Below are 19,330 nucleotides of genomic sequence, written 5' to 3' on the forward strand. Positions count from 1 at the left end.
TAATCTGAGAAGATGAAAAAGTGTAATGGGAAGCCATTACACATTCAGGTACTTGTCAACCCGGTCCTCAGGGACTCATCCAAGAGTCTAAACCTGAGTGCCTGGATACTCAGATGGTCTTAAACAACAGGTTGGTAAAATACTTGTGAATGACATATCCTGTTTTGGGTATGGTTTAATACAGATATGGGGAAATTTTTTCTGCCGATGGTCATTTGGATATTTATAACATCATTTGTAAGCCATTAAACAATTAATTCATCCCTAAAAAGCTAATAGATTTATTGAATTTTGAGTTCCACCTTGGTTATCTTGGCAACATCAGTCCAATGTAGCTCACAGACCAGCTCCTGACCCTGGTTTGATATGATAATAGGCTGTCCATGAAGTAAAATGTCTGACACAAACTTGATAGAATTGCTGGATGGGAGCACACTACCCTTTGTTAAGAGAAAATTTTAGATATTGGGGCTTGACTTACCTTTATCCCAGAATAAGTCCATGACTCTCAGACTAAACTTAGACTTAGACTTAACTTAGTCAGACTCTGCTCCTAAGATGCCCCTTTACCCTTGAATACCCACCCTCGGTCATCCCCTTTGAACTCACTATTGACAAACTCCTGCTCTTCAGGTGTGACAATGCTGCTCAGGTGAGACTGGTGCTGTCGACATTGGCTTTCTGCATCTATCCAAGTTTCTCGGTCAGGGAAGTGCCGATAACAGTGTCCCTGGAATTTGGTCCAGCCCTCTTCACAAATCTCCTGGTCTGAAATAAACATCAAGGTCATGAAGGGACATCCCACGGCTGAGCTGAGATCCTGATCCTGATCTCAAGTACCAGGTCCTCAAGTGACGGGAGAGGCTCAGTCAAAGGATTCTATGAATTTAAGCAGGAAAGGTCCTGCTTACAGGAGTCTGAGTTCTGGCTAAAATCTAAGAATTCTAAAGAGCTTGCATCCCTTGAATCAACTGGTCTAGAAATATTTCTTTTGTTGGAGACAAGTTTTAGAGTAGAGGTGTCAAACACATGGCCTGCAGTCCACTCCTGAGTGAAACATGAACTAAATTAAATTGTAATTGGGAAATATTTAACAAAAAAATAAAAAAAACAGTAAAACATAAGTGACATTACATTTTAAAACTAAGTCAGTGCATGATTCATAGAGATCCTTAAATACTTTTTGAATTTGACACCACTGTTCTAGAGGATGGGCATTCTCTTATCAACCTTATCTCTTTCTCAACAAAAATAGATTTTAGTTTGAGAAATGGAAAAGAGAGAAAGAGAGTAAAAACATCTAGAAGTAAGATGGAGACAATGAAATAGTTTAGAGAGGCTATAAGGTACTACAGTTCTGGGTGGGTACATAAAATTGGTAGAGACATAGTATTTAAGACCACAGAGGGATAAATAAAATGGGACATTTGGCATAGAGTTGAAATTCTCTTTCTAGCCAAATAATGAAGTGGTTTTATAGAATTCAAAGCTTTGGGAAGACTTGTTCCATAATAAGCTCAACCTTTGGGTCTACCTCCTGCATATAATGTGAGGGACACATCAAAGTGAGGACAGTTGGTCCTTGGACTTTGTTTCCAGCTTCAGGGGATATATAGAGAGAATTGATTCATTGACTAATCAGACATAACCCTTATACAAAAGAACAGAAGCTTTAAGAAAATGATAGGATCTGGGGAAAGTCATAAATCATGCTGCTCCCTCATTTAATAAAAGGGATATATTCCAAGTTGTTTTGATTGTTATTATTTGTATTTCCAGTGCCAATTTCTTATTTTACCCCATACTCTCTCAGTTGAAATAGTTGAATCACAGAGATGCTGGGTTTGAAAGTAGTGGAATTTCTTCTTCTAGGCAAATTTAATTCTTTGGATTCCCACCTTCACGGGTTAAGATCTTACTGCCCTGCTAAGGAAGCAGAGAACAGAAAAAAAGTGGTAGCTGGAGAACTAAAAAAAATCAAAATGTGGAAATAGAGACCATGGGCAGACAGGGAGGCAAGAGGAGAGGTGTCTGTGAGCATTGGTAAGTCAAGAGAGGAAATATAAAGGGTATTAATGTAAACTGTAAAAATTATAGCTGAAAAGAATCTTAGTGATTTGCCCAGAGTCATATAGCTAGTAAATGCCAGATCTGGGACTTCATCCAATTCTCCTCACTTCTGTCTTGTCCATTGGTCTTTTCCATCATTATTCCCATTGCTGCTGCCCATACTTTTGCCATGAGAAAAAAGTAGGTGCTGAGGAGATCATCAGATCAACCGACCATCTTGACACATCACTTCCCACACAGCTCAGGAAATGATGCTTAAAGTCAAACTAGCTAAGCAAAGCAAGAGGGAGCAATAGCTCAGGGAAGGATGGAGAGAAGAATCTATGAAGAAGATCCTTTAAAAGACTGAGAGGCAGAGCAACCAGAAGAGGAAGCCCAAGCAAGGTCTGAGAAGCAATAAGGTCTAAATTGAGAGGATTTGTTAATATAGTTGCTATGGAAGACAACAGAATCAAGATGTAGCAGAAGTCTTAAGGGGATCTGATCTATGATGCACAAGACCAAAAAGATCAATTGAATTTTATCTGAATTCCCTATCTGCTATTTTTGTTTGGGAACAGAGGTTTGTCAGTGTCCTATTCTTATTCTGAAAGATTTCACCTCTTTTCCATTTCTAGGGTCAAAAGTATTGTCTTTGTCTGTATTTCAGAATGTTCTCTCTCTCATCCATTTTGCCATTCTCCCTTTAGGGGATATTGTGAATACCCAAACAACCTTAGGGGAAACGATCCTTGAAGCTCTTCTTTCCCAGCCCAAGTAAGATTCCATGTACCAACTTCTTGGGGTCCTAGAATTAGGGGAAGGTTGAGGCATTTTCTTCCAGGAGTATTACATTCCACTTTGAATTTTGTTCTCTTGTATGGAAGTATGATAGGACATAGGTTGTGGTTAGCACATGTCCCCTAGCCCATCCCTAATATCACATTCACATAATGGGACAATTTATATCTATCTTGGAACCTAAATGGGTCTCAACTGAGTTCTTGGAGTTTTCTGATGCTCTCTCTCAGTAACTGCTAGCCAGTTCAAAAAAATGGCCTATGCAACTACATGCTTCCAGTTTTCCATGGGACACTGTTACTAGGTGTTAAGGATCTGCTCTTTCCAAGATGAGATGCTTTCTGAAGTCCAGGAGGTCTATGATGCTTCCAGTTAGAGGAGATTGTAAGGCATTGAAGATGAACCAAGTGGGTAGTCTCAGGCAGGAACCTGGAAGGGCCTATAAAACCCAAGTAGCACTTGATTTTGGTAAACCCTTGGAGAGGAAACCTATCCAATATGCATCTAAAACCAGATTCTTTTCTGACCAGTCAGTATATCTCCTTCCATGAGTCCAAATCCACTTGTATTAGAGAAAAGATGGAAAGGAGAAAAAAGAAAGGCTGAATGAGTGGAAAATGCAGTGTCTGTTGCTGTTGCCACCAGAAGTTACAGAGATGGAGGTATCATGCAGTTATCCCTGTTCATGCATAACCTTAGTTCCCCCCTCATGCTTGAGAAACCAGAAGACTCCAAGATGGCAGATCTGTTTGTTTTTTTCTTGAGAGAAGAGAGAGGCAGCTCAGCTTTGGTGACATGATGACTCCCAGGGCCAAGGAATGACTTCCCATGGCAATATCAAGAAGGATGATTGTCATTATTTCCATCCAGAAAGATACGGGGTCACCAGGTTGAAAGCCAAATCTTGCCACCCCATAACTTCCTTCAAGACAAATGTGTGAAATTAGCACCTTCCCTTTAGCCTGATGCATTCTTGTCTTGGTGAATTTTAGGAGAACAGCATAGGTTGGAAGTCCTGGGGAGAATTAGTGCTCCAAAGATACCACATAGACCCCCAATTCCAAGAGTGCAGGTTGACCCATACATCCTCTTTGGCATTCATATTTGCTAACATCCACAATGGGGGGTTTCTAGTTGCGCAGCAAGACATCTCAGTCATCTCCTCAAAAACAGTTGCTTGGCTGGTGTGATGGGTCACAACCCCATCTCCCTGAAAATAAATCCTTCCCTCAGGGGAGAGATTTAGAATTAGAAGCTAGAATGGAAATTGCTAGAAGAAGAAAAGAAACAGTTAGGTGAGGAGAAAGGATGGAAACATGGAATTCGGTAGTTAGTAACATTAGCTGAAGCTGAGGTGGCCGTACCGATCTTACACAGGTCCCCTCCGTAGCTGGGAAGGCATAAGCATGTGAAAGAGTCGATGCCATCCACGCAGGTACCTCCATTCAGACAGGGGTTTGAGTGGCATTCATCGATGTCTGTAAGAAATGAAGGGCTGCCATTAGGACCTCTGGCAGACAAATCCGGTGTGATGATGGCCCGTTGCTCCACTTGTCCAGGGCAAGACCTGTTGTTTGTGGAGAGGATTGGATGGGGATTGGTTTGGTGCCCTAAATAATGTTGTTGTTGCTGCTGCTGCTGCTGCTGCTGCTCTTACTCAAAGCTTTAAATGTCTTGTCAAGAGATTGAGGATAGATGTTATCCTGATGGCAAGAGGAGGAGAAGGTTGTAGGGAGAGGGTCAGATTTTCTAGTTCATCCCAGGTCATTATCCTTCATTCTTGAAGAATCCCATGACATCAGGGAAGTGATGCCATGACATGTAAGTGAATTGGATTTGAGTGAGCCTCATTTTCTTCTCCAGAGGCATCTGAATCCAATGGCTAGATATGAATCAGGAAGACTGGAGATGGCCCTGCATGTGTTGAGTAAGGGTTAAGTGACTTGCCCAAGGTTACAGAACTAGTAAGTATCAAGTATCTGAGGCTAAATTTGAACTTGGGTCCTCTTGACTCCAGAGTCAGTGCTCTATCCACTTCACCACCTAGTTGCCAAATGATTTGCATGACATTAGTTGCTCCAAGATGTTGTATCTTCCTAATGTTCCAATAGGCAATCAATCCGACTTCAAGAAAGGGCTCACTAAATGACAAGGCTACTGCAGAACATGGTGTTCTTCACATTCTTCTCCACATGGTGTTCTTCTCTCCTTCAGGAGAGGTTCTTGAAAGCCAGTCATCACATTCCATTTCTGACTGGACAAAAAAGATCTTTGGTCTTTCTGGAGACCTACTCATCCTAGAGATCTGGACCAGTTTTAATATTAAATAAGTAAAGGAGGGAAAAGTTGAGCAGCAATTATAGTAAAAAAGGTTGCAAAGAAGATATCTGTCTTTTAAGAATTGATGAATGGTCCACTGAGTGAATGTAGTAACATGTTGGTTGATGGTATTTGTATAAAAGAAAACATATCCCTCTGTTGCAATTACCTTCTTCCTTTTAGCGTTCTCTTCCTGAAACTCCAGCCTACTTCCTAAGATCAGACATTAAAGTTGCTCAGGACTTTGGTGGAAGGATGGTACAGGGAAAACCAGTCATCACATTGTGATTTGGCTCCCTAGCAAACTTCTTCCAAGGTCACTTTTTTTCAGGCTTAATGTTCCAGAAGATGATTTCTCAAGGGAGATACAACTTTCATAGTAGCCTGGGGAACCAGTAGCTTTGTCCTCACTAGTTGCTTGTCAACTCATATTGAATATCTCTGGAGTTAGTTTTATTCGGTGTGTAATTATTCAATTATGTTCAGGTGTATCCAACTTTTTGTGACTCCATTTGGGGTTTTCTTGGCAAAAATACTGAAGTGATTTGCCATTTCCTTCTCCAGCTCACTTTACAGATGAGGAAAATGAGGCAAACAGAGGTTAAAGGACTTGCCAATAATCACACAAAAGTGACCAAAGATGAATTTGAACTCAGGTCATCTGAATCCAGGTCTGGTACTCTATCTGCTATTATACCTAGCTACCAGTTTTATACAGTAAATATGTAAATGGATGGTACACTGCAAAGTTTCCATCTCTCTTCTGCCTCTGATAGACTTTTCCTCTCTTCTGTTCTTCTGATATCCAGATAATGCCACCAATAAATTTTTTTCTCGTTTATATTGGCAGGTAGGTTAATATGATTAATTTGCCCTATGACTTTGGATAAATTAAAATATCAAGGACAAAGGTCTAGATAAGAACTGGGTAGTCTTGAATTGTCCTCTTCCACCTCAACACCCCACAATAACTCAAAAATTCCTTCCTCCATCACCTGAACTTGACCCCAAATGCTGAGGATACCCAAATAATTCAGTTTGGTCCATGCACTTTGTTATTGATGAGTATCTATCCACCTTCCTCTTGAAAAACTGGAAAGGATAATAAAATGTTTCATCATTTCCTTTTTGTCCTGGTATCATGAAATGATTTTTATATTTTTTATAGGATATCATTAGAGTGAATGGATATTTTTTGTTTAAGGGAGTCACACTTTGCTCCAAATGTTTGGACTCATGACACTACACAATGACCATGGCTTCTAAAGAAGAGACCTGGGGGAAATTCCAGAATGTTAAGGTACTGACTTCATATGGAGTTATATCACCATCTGATTGACACCACACAATGACCATGGCTTCTAAAGAAGAGACCTGGGGGAAATTCCAGAATGTTAAGGTACCGACTTCATATGGAGTTATATCACCATCTGATTTTTTTTGTCATTTGTGTACAGCAGGTTGTTAGATTAGGATTCAGGTGTGTTTCTACTAGTACACATATAGAAAGGAAACTGTGTTCAATTTTTCCTTTAGTAATTTAGGGAGGTCAATGCCAAATGAAAGTCATATTTGAGAAGGTCAAGAATCTCAAGTTTCCAGAATTAAGGAGCTTTCCTCTTGATCATGACATTAGCTTTGACTCTATAGGAGTCATCTTCTTGGGAAAGAAGAAAAACTCACTCAGTGTGCAGATTGAACATCTTCAGTCTTTCTTATCCTTAAATTTTCTTATACTTTATCATCAGGGAAATGAAAGAATGGGTCAGAAACTGATAGACTCAAGTTAAATTTGCTGAAATTCATCCAGTTGAAGATTCAAATCCTGTCCAACCAAAAAAGATTAAAAAAAAACAAAAAGAAAAAAGGCAAATCCTAGAATTCACAGAGGGACTGATGATAAACCCAACATACACTAGGATTCCCAGCAGCAGCAGTAGCAACAGTAGGTCACACCAATCTGCAAGGTGGAAGGTGGAGGTGGGAAGGGTTCTCACCTGAATAGGAAAGCAAGAGTCTTTGATCATTAGCTTCTATTATGTTTCAGGGTAAAGCACCCCTTTGGCAATGGGAATAAAGCAAAAAATGAGAGCTAAAGCAGGATATTCAGCAGGGAATAAGAATGATCTCTGGAGTGGGCAGAAACATTCATTGATTGATTAGAGAACTTGGTGCTATGGTCAGAGACATCTGGCCAACCTAAAAGGGCGGGAGATACAAATGTAGGTCATACATGATAGCTCCTCAGGAATTCATTTACAAAGAGTGGGCTATAATAAACAAAATACTCATCACCTCCAACCAAGACCATTAATTCATGCAAATATTCTTCATATAAATTTTATTTATGGGATTTGGGCATTGCAAATGATTCAATACAGACATTTACATTGATGGAAACTACAATGAACAAAATCCTGTGCTGAATTCTCAGAAACCAGATGTTTGTTCCATGGTCATCCTAGAGGTAGCAGGATAAGGGAAGAAGAACTATTCCTTCATCATATTTTCTTAGTTTAAGCTACAGTCAACTGCATATATTCTCTGTACTAGGTGTGTGTGTGGGGGGAGGCATCTTAGATTATCAAAGTTTATTAGTTCTTCCTCTGGTCTGCAATAAGTGAGAGCTTGACAAATTGCCTTTTTCTCTTCTTTTCACTTCATCTCAGATAAAAAGACTCAGAAGGTCTGAAATCCTTTTTTAGTTTTTGCAACTGTGAGAAGAATTTTGCTCTACCGAATTTCATCTGAGAGATAAAAATTCCAGGCAAATCACCAAGAGCTAGGATGGAGATTTGACAATTCTATGTCTCAATTTTGGGAGATGGGGAGAGTTCTGTGGAGGAGGGGATGCAAATCAACTATTGGGGGAAAGAAATGTCAAAAAGGTACAAAAGTGAAATGGGTGAGGTTCAAGAAATGGCATTAGAAGTTGGACCTCTGCCCTACATGGAAGAGGAAGATCTCAGGGCTCATGGTATTGAATTCAGAGTCTGGCATTTCATGATTTTATAGTGTTCACAAGGTGCACTTTGTACACATGGAAATGTTCTTCATATAATTTTGATTTAAGTGATTTGGGCTTTGCACTTGATCCAATACACTTGAACAAATGGAAAGTACAAAGAACAAAGTCACATACTATGTAATGAACATCATGTGAACATTGATTGGGCAATCTAAAAGGGGAGAGAGTGCTTAGGGTTCTTTTTCAGTCTCCTCTCACCAAGTGGAATGGTTTCAATTAATGACAAATAACTCTTCATCTAAAATACCTAAACTGATGATTTCATTCAAGGTCATAGAAGCCCTCTAGCAAAAGGGATCATTCATCTTGGATCCACATGTGAAAGATAGAGTAATTGAAGCAGAGATGGAAGAGATTTGTCATCAGAAATTGTGGTTTTACCCAATGCCCAGGTCAATGTCCTTTCCTTATGGCTTGTCTACATCAAGAATAGAGGTTGAAAAGGTATTTTGAGCTAAGAAAGAGGTGGCGTTTGATCTATAAGAAGGGCTGAAGGGAGTTCTACATTCAGTGGTTTTTACTCATCAGATTCTGGATAGGAGGTAGGTAGGTTGGCAGGAGTAACTCTCCAAACTGAGTAGTACAAGGTTAATTGTTTGGTTCCTAGTTTTGCAGAATATTGTACCCATACTATGTGTATCTGATCAGGATGATAAAGAATAGTGACAATTTGACATGAGAATGACTGAAAAATGCAAAGTTTTTGATAATTTACAAAGCCTCATATAAAATCTTAATCATTATCTATAATAGCTAAAATTTGTATAATGTTTGCTATGTGTTAGGCATTGTTCTAAGTATTTTACAATTATCATTTAATTTTGTCCTCACATCAACCCAGGGAGGTAGGTGTTATTATTATCCTTATTTTATAGATGAGGAAACAGGCTTAAAAGACTTGTTCAAGTCACATAACAGTATCTGAGGTCAAATTTGAACTCAAGTCTTCCTGACTCCAGGCCCAGTACTCTGTCCACTGTACTACCCAGCTGCTTTATATTTCATTTAAAGTTTCACACTATTCCTGCAAGGTTGGTTCTAGAGCTATTATTATGGCTATTTTAGGATGAAGAAACTGAGACTAACAGAATGTCAGTGACTTGTCCATATTATTTAGTGGTGAGTATAGGTGGAGGGGTTCAAAACTATGTTTTTCTGTAGTCAAGGACTCTATCTGATACAGGACAAGCCTCCTGCCTCTAATTAAACAATAATATTTAAAATGCACTCATTTTGGTAGGGTCTGATTATTACATAATTGTGAAAACATATTAATCATCTAAAATTCCACTCAACTAGAAGTTCAAAATACATATTTCTTTTCTGTAAAACCAATACAAATAGTAATATGATGTTTTAATATGCCAGGGAGACTATTTCCTCTCCCAGGAAGAAAAGTTTCTTTGAAATATAAACTTTCCCTGGAGAAAGAGAAAATGCTAGATCTCAAGCTCAAAGCATGAGAGCTAGAAAGTGAGATCTGGCAGTTAACAGAAAAAGAAACTGATTAACTTTTATGTTCGTGGTCCTCTTAACTATCTAAGTGGAACCCAAATAGCTCCATTGGTGAGCAAAAAATTAGATGTGAAATCTGGTTTCAGTTATAATACCCCTAGGTGCTAGTTATCAAGGAAAGGAGAATTCAGAAATGGATTAGATTAGTGCATACAGTTCTGCCTTTAATCACTTAGGGATCAGAGAATTCATTAAATGGATGTTTATTGTAGTGTCAAAAACACTGATTAATAATTTATCAAGGACTTGTTTAGGGAATACTTGGTAAATAAGACAAAGATAATTGTCAAGTTCTTTCTCTGAGGACTAATTACAGCCTCAAACCCCCAGCACCAAGTGGGATGTTTCTTTAGTTATTCAAATATTGCAGTAAGAAGAATGCTATGTCTTTGAAAATAGCCTGGGCCCTATTCTGAAAGATGAATAGGCATGGACCCCAAATTAAAAGTTCCTGCTTCAGTTCAGGATTGGCCTTTGAACAAGCAACGACAAGTGAGTAAATAATGAATCACCTTAAAGACTTCCTTCCTTTCTTCCTCCCTCCCTCCCTCCCTTCTTTCCTTCCTTCCTTCCTTCCTTCCTTCCTTCCTTCCTTCCTTCCTTCCTTCCTTCCTTCCTTCCTTCCTTCCTTCCTTCCTTCCCATCTTCCTCCTTTCTTTTCTATTTTCCAACCAGAATTTAATAAGCACTTCCAAGTGTGATGCAATGACCCAGCTTTAATGGCACAAAAGACCTATGGTTACTCTAGAGGAGAACTGAATTTTTTTTATTGTTGTTCAGTCATTTCAGCCATGTCTGTGTCTTCATATCATTTGGGGGGTTTTGTTTGTTTATTTTTGGCAAAGATACTGGAGTGATTTGCATTTCCTTCTCCAATTCATTTTACCAATGAGGATCAGAGGTTAAGTGACTTGCCTAGGGTCACACAGCTAGTAAACATCTGAAGTCAAATTTGAACTCAGCTCTTCCTGATGCCAGCCTAGTTCCCCCCCCCCCCCAATTATACCAGTGACAGAATTTTTAGCTCTCAGATGAAAAACTGCCTTAGGACAAGCCCCCTTTGGTCTTATGTTAGGCCAGTTTAAAATAAGGGAGGCTTAACTATTTTACCTCTAAGGTAACCCCAATCTTCACACATCTGGCACCATGCTGGCAGCTCTTTCCAATGCTCATTTGGAAGCTCCTATTAACAAAGTGGCCCAAATGGATTAAGACCTAAATCCTGGTTGTGACTCCATCACTCACTCATTCATTGTGTAATGCTGGATAAGTCCCTCATCTCTTCCTCTCTGGTCAGCTCAGCTGCAGAGTGGCTCTAGCTATCATCTACCTTATGGGGATGTTTGAGGAGTAAGTCAGAAAACTCTTGGAACTCATAAAAGCTTAGCCAGTGCTGAATAAGAAGAGCCTCTGGTAAATTAGGTAAGGTCCACTTAACATCAATCTTCTCACTTCAAGTTGGCTTACTGCTCAAGGACAGCAGTCCTGCTGAAGCAGCCAGAGATATATGTCTATGACTTATTTTTTCTTTTAGCATTTTTGTATTAAGTTTCAGGCTGGAGACAGAGTTACTGAGTATCAGAAGGAGCTGAAAGGATAGCGCATTGTTCTGATTTGGAAACTCTGTCTTGGTTTCTTAAGATTGATTTTGTTCTCTTAAACCTAAGGAAATTCTGAGTATCCCAGGGTGAATTGGAGGGTGAAATTGGGGTGTCATTTCATCCCTTGAATAAAGCAAAACATCAACCTCTGAGTTGACTTTCTTAGGTAGAAGGGACCCTGGGAAAAATGTCCTGAAAAAATTTCTCCAGCATTAGCAAGTTTAAAGTCTGAACTCATCCCTACTCAGGGTTGGTTCTCTCAGTCTCTCAATCTCAGTCTCTCAGTTTGGCCATCAGCAGCTTCCCTATCTCAGACCTGGCATGCTGGTAAATACAGAGATAATCTCTCTGATCTGCCTGCAAGTCCATTTCAATAGTCTCTTCACTGCAAATTCGAGGCAGCTGTAGAGATTTCAGGGAGTATTTCAAGGAGGAGTCAATCCCATCCCTGGGTCACCAGTCCCCCATGGAAATACTGATAACATTGTAGTAGGAAATGAATTTTGCTTCTAAAAGTCATCATTTGTTGCCCATGAAATTAATCCCATTGTAGTTAGTCTGAAAATAATCCTGGAAAAAAATTTTCACACCCTTAAGCAAGTGATTCTTTTGGAATGGGGGAAAGGGTTGGAGGAAGTAAAAGATTCAAATATAATCACAGTCAAAAAAAGAACTATTTTTACTGTCTCCACTATATAGTTCAACTTCTGTTTATATATACATATATATTTCTGTATATATGCTATATACAGTATATTTATTATATATTATATATTTATATAATATGTAATAAGGTTGTTAGTTTGAATATATACATATATAAGCACAATATAACTTATTGCACACATCTATGACATTGGAGGACAAACATACACATTACACATTATATGCTTCGTTTCGTTTTGATTTTTCCTTCTATAACTGTATTCCTTCTACTAATTGAATGAGGTAAAACAGATAATAGCCCTGCTACAGAGGCTGAGACCCTGGCTTTTCTGAGATTGACTTACCCATATGCAAACCAGGTAATGTAGCCATAATAACAATGAATTCATAAGATCATAGGTTTGTACCTGGAAGAGTCCTTTGAGTTTCTCAATAGTTGAGAAAACTGAGGCTGAGGAGTGAATTGATTTGCCTACAGTCATTAGGTAGTAAATAGAATAGATAGGATTTGAAATCATGTCCAACATTTTTTCCCCCAGTACACCAAGTTGTAATCATGATGATGAATTTTGAACTTTGCAAGGAGGGTCATGGAGCATCTCTTCTTTCTTTAGATCATGTACACCTAAGTAATGCTATTGCCTAGAGACATCTGGGGTAATTGTTGCTTAAAAGGAAAATACATGGGGGTGGCTAGATGGTGCAGTGGATAGAGCATTGGCCTTGGAGTCAGGAGTACCTGAGTTCAAGTCCGGCCTCAGACACTTAATAATTACTTAGCTGTGTGGCCTTGAGCAAGCCACTTAACCCCGTTGCCTTGCAAAAAAAAAAAAAAAGGAAAGTACATAACAGTGGCATAGAAACAGGATTGTAAAGGAGTTGATGCTCAAATATCATTATAGAGAATCAGAGGTTGGACTCTGATCAGCTCATTTTTCAGGCAGAGGATCCATCCTGGTCACCTCCTGGTTCCCTTTCTACCTCTTACCTCCCAGGAAAAGTAGCCCAATTGCTCTGCTTGTAGTTTGGAGAGAAATTCATTCAAGATAGTAATAAATGTTTAGTATATTAGATTATGGGCCTTCCGTGGTTAGGTGATCACAGTGTTGGGCAAATGGGGACAAGTCAAAGATCTCATTTCTACTTGAGTTCATAAAGATACTATACTCTATAAAACTTATATCCATGAGTACATTTCAATTCTTCCACCTGCTAGCTACTTTCCATAAGTTATCATCCTTCTGCTCAGCATGTATCTTTCCAATTATACATATGCTTTCTCACTCATAAGAATGTAAATTCTTCGAGGGTAATAATTGTGTTTGCTTTTTCTTACAATAAAAAAGTCCTCAGCATCTATCAAAGTGTCTGATAATAAATTAATAAAATTCTTTCTGATTGATTGATTCACAACCTGGCTTTGACCTACTTTTCCACCTTTATTCAACATGATTCCCTTTCATCTACTATGGTGCAAACTAGTAGTCTACTAACTTCAGTAGTGCTAGACCAGCCACTTACATCTGTTTCTCCTGTCTATATCCAAAAACCATACTTTTGAACAAATGGTCTCTCATTTCTAGAATGTACTCCTTCTCTACCTCTTTTAGAATCCTTAATTCTCTTCAAAACTCAGTTCAAGTGCCATGAGATCTTCCCTGATGACCCCAGTTACTAGTCTACTCCTTCTCCAATTACCTTTTATTGATTTTGTATGAACTTATATGTGTTCATATTATTTCTCATGATAGAATGCAAACTCTTTAAGGTCAGGGACTATTTCATTTTATCTCCAACATCTATCATTGTGCTTGACATATGATAAATACTTAAAAATACTTGCTCATTGATTGGTTGAGTGCTCCATGTATCATACAAACTTAACAAGCCCTTGAACTGATACAGTAGACAGAATTGACACCCCAAATCCAACCATGAAATCAAGATAGAGAGGCATCTTTGGATATTGCCTCTTTTTCTGTTTATTTTCCTCTTACTCTAGGAGAGAGCTTGGGGACTTAATATCTGCTTTAGCTTATTTTGTTGGAACTCTGGATGGGAGCACCAGTGCTGGGCAATGGATTTATATTCACTGCCTCAGTTTATATTTGTTCTATGTCATATTTCACTTCTTATGTCCAGGTAAATTGAACTAGGGTGATGAATGTAGACACCTCTTCTAAAACTGGAGGAATCCACCAGCCCTCCCCCATTTAGGCTAAAGAAGGAGCTTACCTATATCACAGCGATTGCCCATATACCCAGGGGGGCATAGGCAGATGACACTTCCCTCCCTCTCCTGGCAGGTCCCAGCTCCACATGGCTCTTCAGCACATGACCTGGGGGTGGCTGTAACCAGCAGGGGAAGAGTAGATCAACTATATTATTTTGCCACTTTGGGCAGCCACTTGGGCAGTCACTTAGGCAGCCTCTTAGCTAAGGGAGCTGAGGTCTCTGGAGTTCTTGTTTTGGGTCAATAAGACTGCCCAGTTTGTTTTGTTAGATGTCAAATTCCATTGATTTTATGTGGGCTCTGTGGGACTTGGAAAAAGACATTTTTAAGAACAAAAGAGAAGAGTAAAGGAACCAAAAGAGGTAAAGAAAGAAAATATTGAATATCAATTTTTTTGGTACCTAGTAGAGGGGTATAATTTCTTTTTTTTTTTTTTGATTTGGGGGAGGGAGGCAATCAGGTTAAATGACTTGCCCAGGATTACTGAATTTGAACTCAGGCCTTCTTGACTCCAGGACTTCTGCTCTATTCACTGCACCATCCAACTGCCCTTACATAATTTCTAATGATATCATTCTCTTTTTGTTAGAATCCAGATAAACCAAGTCTAAGTCTATATTATGAACAGCTCTCCGCACCCTCTCTCAAACATTCATTATATTTGAAATCAGAAAAAAATAACCATACCTTCAGTTATGGACACTGATTCTTCTCTGTCATCTGGGGAAACTTGAGATGCAATGGAAGTGTCTGTGGGAGAGGGGACTGATCCAGTTCTTTCCATCTCTTCTCCTGATACTAAGGGACTAGAGGACTCAATTTCTGTTTGAGCCTCTTCAGGGCTCTGTGTTTGATGCCTGAATTCAGTCTCTGATACACTGGTGCTAATGACTCCACCTGGCAGAGGGGTGTCACCTGAAACATCTGGTAGGGGAAGCATTGGGAGTCCAGAAGCTTCCCCACTGACTACAGTCCTGTCTTCAAGACTCACAGGGAATTCACCACTGACCAGAGGTACAGTTGATGTTTCTAGGTCCATACTTTGGATGCTTGATGTCTCTCCACTAATATCATATGTTGTAGATGTTTCCTCAGAGATCCCATGAATAGCAGATGAGTCTCCACTCAGTTCATGTGTGGAAGATGGTTCACTGGACACTTCCTGAAAAGTAGATGTTTCCCCACTTCCACTGGATGATGAAGATACTCCGTGGTCAGTTTCATAAAGTGTAGATGTTGTGCCACTTACATCAGGGACAGCTGATGCCTCAGGGTATGCTGATAACTCACCACTCACCTCAGGCACTGATGATGCCTCTATCTCAGTTTCATGGGTTGTTGACATTCCACTGAACTCACCAGAAACTGAGGACTCCCCACTGGAGGGGAGTGTCACAGGAGATCCTTGACTGAGTTCCTGTGAAACTGTTGGTTTTGTAACTGCTTCCACTAAATCTGTGGTAATTAGAGTGACTTCTGGCAATCCTGAGGTCTCTCCACTGCTGCTGGTGATTGCTGAAAATTCTCCACTTACATCAGTGACTCCAGAAAAATCACCACTAAAAGATCGTATGCTAGATGATTCTCCACTGGTCTCTATCAACTCTGGCTGTGATCCACTGAGGTCCAGAGTTCCAGATATTTCCCCAGAGGCTTCTGTTTCTCCTGGAGGGATTCCACTGATTTCTAAAACTCCAGAAGGTCCTTCTCCTGCCTCCTCTGATGTTGGAGCTGGGGTTGCAGCAGATTCAACCAATATTCTGTCCTCAAGAGATACTGTGGGAAAACCAGATGAAAGTCCACTACTGTCATATTCTCCAGATGACAGGTCACCTCCAATCCCTGTTCCTGAGGGTTCTCCACTGAGTTCTACTGCCCCGCTTGGTAGGCCACTAAATTCTGGGGCACCTGAAGCAAGCCCACTGGATTCTAGGATTCCAGAAGATTGTCCACTGAAGTCCACAATTCCAGAGAATTTACCTGATAGATCTGCCTCCCCAGAAGGAAAGCCACTTATTTCTGTAGAACCTAAACCTTCTTCTTTTTCCCTGAATGCAGTTGGGGTCACTTCAACGAAACCAGTATCAACAAATGTAACACTGGGAGATTCACCGCTGCCACTTACAATCCCAGAAACCAGACCACTGAGATCACCCACCCCACTCAGATCAGAGATTCCAGATGTTTCGCCACTGAACCCAGGAACTCCAGATGGTTGCCCACTGATATCAAATGTTCCAGATGTTACCCCACTAAAGTCAGTTACTCCAAATGGTTGCCCACTGCCAAATAGAGCTCCAGATGTCTCTCCACTGATGTCTATTACACCAGAATGCTCTCCACTGGATTCAAGTACTCCAGATGTTTCTCCACTTGTATCAGGTAACCCAGAGGGTTGACCACTGAGATGGGGTACTCCAGATGGCTTCTGAATTAAGTCAAAAATTCCTGATGTCTCTCCACTGGCATCAGGAAAACCAGATGCCTCTCCACTGATTCCAAATATTACAGATGTTTCTCCACTAGCCTCAGGAGTTCCGGATGCATAGCCACTTATTCCAAATGTCCCAGATGTTTCCCCACTGGTATCAGGCAATCCTGATGCCTGTCCACTGAGGTCAGTTCCTGAAGGTAGTCCACTAGTTCCTCCACTAATGTCCCACTCTCCAGATGGCAACCCAGATATTTCTCCTTGACCACTAATTCCAATGGTCCCCTTTCCTTCCAATTGACTAGCAGTGGTTGCTGTGACCACTTCCACCAATGTAGTGTCAACTAGAGAGACAGTTGGGAATCCGGAAGGAAATCCACTCAAATCAGGCAGTCCAGAAGAAAGGCCACTTCCAAAGTCCACCCCAGAATGCTCACCACTAAATCCTGATGGCAAGCCACTTGTTTCTGGAATTTGGCCACTCCCTAGAGTTCCAGAAGGCAGTTCCCCAAGGTCAAAGTGTTCAGAAGTAGACTCAACCAAGTCATCTCCTGAAGGGAGTCCACTAACTTCAGTAGTGCTAGACCAGCCACTTATGTCTGTTTCTCCTGAAACCAATCCACTCTCCCCAGATAGCACAGAGCCATCCCCAGATGAAAGGCCACTGAAATCCAAGCCACCAGAGGGTAATCCACTGCCACTACCCTCAGAGGGCTGCCTGGTTGTTTCAAAGCCTCCTGAAGCTTCTCCACTAGCAATGAAGTCTCCACTCATATATGGTACACCAGATGGCTCTCCAGAAGCTGATAGTTCTCCACTGCCACTCACATCTGGAACTCCAACACTTGGAACACCAGATGGCTCTCCAGAGGCTGACAATTCCCCACTGCCACTCACATCTGGAATTTCAACACCTGGAACAGTGACTGGTTCTCCAGAAACTGATGGTTCCCCACTGCCACTCACATCCAGAATGCTAATATCTGGAATGCCAGATGGCTCTCCAGAAGCTGATGGCTCCCCACTGCCACTCACAACTGGAACTCCAGATGGCTCTCCAAAGACTGATGGTTCCCCACTGGAACTCACATCTGGAACTCCAGATAGTTCTCCAGAAGCTGATGGCTCCCCACTGCCACTCACAACTGGAACTCCAGATGGCTCTCCAAAGACTGATGGTTCCCCACTGGAACTCACATCTGGAATACCAGATGGCTCTCCAGAAGCTGATGGCTCCCCACTGGCACTCACATCTGGAACTCCAGATGGCTCTCCAAAGACTGATGGTTCCCCACTGGCACTCATATCTGGAACACCAGATGGCTCTCCAAAGACTGATGGTTCCCCACTGGCACTCACATCTGGAACTCCAGATGGCTCTCCAAAGACTGATGGTTCCCCGCTGGCACTCACATCTGGAACTCCAGATGGCTCTCCAAAGACTGATGGTTCCCCGCTGGCACTCACATCTGGAACTCCAGATGGCTCTCCAAAGACTGATGGTTCCCCGCTGGCACTCACATCTGGAACTCCAGATGGCTCTCCAAAGACTGATGGTTCCCCGCTGGCACTCACATCTGGAACTCCAGATGGCTCTCCAAAGACTGATGGTTCCCCGCTGGCACTCACATCTGGAACTCCAGATGGCTCTCCAAAGACTGATGGTTCCCCGCTGGCACTCACATCTGGAACCCCAGATGGCTCTCCAAAGACTGATGGTTCCCCGCTGGCACTCACATCTGGAACCCCAGATGGCTCTCCAAAGACTGATGGTTCCCCGCTGGCACTCACATCTGGAACCCCAGATGGCTCTCCAAAGACTGATGGTTCCCCGCTGGCACTCACATCTGGAACTCCAGATGGCTCTCCAAAGACTGATGGTTCCCCGCTGGCACTCACATCTGGAACCCCAGATGGCTCTCCAAAGACTGATGGTTCCCCGCTGGCACTCACATCTGGAACTCCAGATGGCTCTCCAAAGACTGATGGTTCCCCGCTGGCACTCACATCTGGAACACCAGATGGCTCTCCAAAGACTGATGGTTCCCCGCTGGCACTCACATCTGGAACTCCAGATGGCTCTCCAAAGACTGATGGTTCCCTGCTGGCACTCACATCTGGAACACCAGATGGCTCTCCAAAGACTGATGGTTCCCCGCTGGCACTCACATCTGGAACTCCAGATGGCTCTCCAAATACTGATGGTTCCCCGCTGGCACTCACATCTGGAACTCCAGATGGCTCTCCAAAGACTGATGGTTCCCCGCTGGCACTCACATCTGGGACACCAGATGGCTCTCCAAAGACCGGTGGTTCTCTACTGGCACTCACATCTGGAATACCAGATGGCGCTCCAGAGGCTGACAGCTCCTCACTGCCACTGCTTGGACCCACACCAGATTCATATGGTTCCCCAGAGGCTGAAGGTACTCCTATGAAAGAAGGCTCTCCAGTACTTTCTTCTGGAATAGCACTAGTGGGAGGCCAAGAAGGACTTGCTGAAGGAAGAAAGAAAAAAAAAAGAAAAGATTTTATTGATAAGCACTCATAGGACCTATGGCCCCTTATAAGTAGAAGTTTAAGCCCATTGTTTTCATCTTTTATACTATATAATTTATACTGATGTTGGCATTCTATAACCTGGACTCCAAGGACCCCTAAAAGATTCAAAAAGTCTGCAAAATTTT

General features: G+C 41.4%; 1 protein-coding gene across 1 annotated transcript in view; it reads right to left on the minus strand.

Annotated features, from left to right (window-relative positions):
• The window catches only part of ACAN (aggrecan), a 42,207-nt gene that overhangs the window by 4,414 nt on the left and 18,463 nt on the right, over positions 1 to 19,330 (minus strand). Inside the window, exons 11-14 of the mRNA XM_074236212.1 lie at positions 14,900 to 19,141; positions 14,215 to 14,328; positions 4,215 to 4,328; positions 610 to 768 (exon numbers count right to left, since the gene is read on the minus strand). Of these exons, the coding sequence (XP_074092313.1) occupies positions 610 to 768; positions 4,215 to 4,328; positions 14,215 to 14,328; positions 14,900 to 19,141 (4,629 nt within the window). The remainder of the gene's footprint in view (positions 1 to 609; positions 769 to 4,214; positions 4,329 to 14,214; positions 14,329 to 14,899; positions 19,142 to 19,330) is intronic.

This window comes from Macrotis lagotis, chromosome 4 (genome assembly GCF_037893015.1).
Source record: "Macrotis lagotis isolate mMagLag1 chromosome 4, bilby.v1.9.chrom.fasta, whole genome shotgun sequence".
In the NCBI taxonomy this organism is placed as follows: Eukaryota; Metazoa; Chordata; class Mammalia; order Peramelemorphia; family Peramelidae; genus Macrotis; species Macrotis lagotis.